The following is a 1,129-nucleotide window of genomic DNA, read 5'->3' as shown; positions in this document are numbered from 1 at the left end:
GGAGTTTGAGGTTGCTGTGAGCTAGGATGACGCCACGGCACTCTAGCCCGGGCAACACAGTGAGACTCTGTCTCAAAAAAAAAAAAAGAAATGAAGGTTTATTTCTTCTTATCAGTAATTCTGGATCACTTAAGACATATTCTTATATAAGCTTTTTTACTGAAATATTCCATATCCTAATCAACTTTCATTTTGATTAATTTCTTAATGCTATTGCCAAACTTCTATTTTCAAACTATTTGAGGTAAACACAGCATTAAAATCCAATGAAGGTGAAAAGCATATAACCTGGCTCTTTAGCCCACTAAAATCATCAGCATTTTCTAATGTAGTTTAAACCACCTGTCTCAGATTTTCAAAACAAACTTTCTATTCTAAGTATGAAGAAAATATACAAGTGAAAACCTTTATTTTTTTCCATGGTATTTCAATAATGGTAAAAATTAAACAACCCCCTTAACATCCTTTTGCATTTTATTATTCTAAGATGGTCCATTAAAAATTTGGTAGATGTAAAATATATATTTTATAAATTTTCCACTCAGTTTCTAACAAATTTTGCTTTAATGTTTGTTTGCCTGTAAGATTATAAACATGGTTTCCTTTAGATAAAATAAACATTATTCTTTTATAAGTAAGACAAAGTAATTGGAGTCTCTTTCTTAAATTAAATTACCCTCTTTAATTAAGTTACCCACTTACATTTTGCCAATTGCTGGTGCAAATTATTCAGTGTGTTCATCAGATTTTTACATGGCTTCTTTGGAAGTATCTTCCATGCTACATTTTTCTTGTCACCAGTTCTAAGATTAAATGACAATAATAATACATTTGTACCATGGACTTTTTTGAGGGAAAAGTGTATATCTGTTATATTAATATACAAAAATGGCAAAAGAGAAAACACATTGAACCAAAAATGAAACACACACAAAATATTCTAGTTAACAGGAGAAAAATCCTACAGGGGTAAACTTGTATGTTTATCGCAGCACTATTCACAATAGCAAAGATATGGAACGATGCTCTGTGTCTTTCAAATAGTTTCTTCTGCATATTTGCTAATAGGATTGTATCTAATGTGCCTGAGAATGAGCCACTCCTATGGAAATGGATTACAAACAAAGTT

General features: G+C 30.7%; 1 protein-coding gene across 1 annotated transcript in view; it reads right to left on the bottom strand.

Moving 5' to 3' along the window:
* Positions 1 to 1,129, bottom strand: part of DENND4A (DENN/MADD domain containing 4A) — a 175,146-nt gene that overhangs the window by 102,780 nt on the left and 71,237 nt on the right. Inside the window, exon 13 of the mRNA XM_012644820.1 lies at positions 703 to 803. Coding sequence (XP_012500274.1) covers positions 703 to 803 — 101 coding nt within the window. The remainder of the gene's footprint in view (positions 1 to 702; positions 804 to 1,129) is intronic.

The sequence above is a fragment of the Propithecus coquereli genome, unplaced genomic scaffold (genome assembly GCF_000956105.1).
Source record: "Propithecus coquereli isolate 6110/MARCELLA unplaced genomic scaffold, Pcoq_1.0 Scaffold221, whole genome shotgun sequence".
Lineage (NCBI taxonomy): Eukaryota > Metazoa > Chordata > Mammalia > Primates > Indriidae > Propithecus > Propithecus coquereli.
This window is presented reverse-complemented; position numbering and strand designations above follow the sequence as displayed.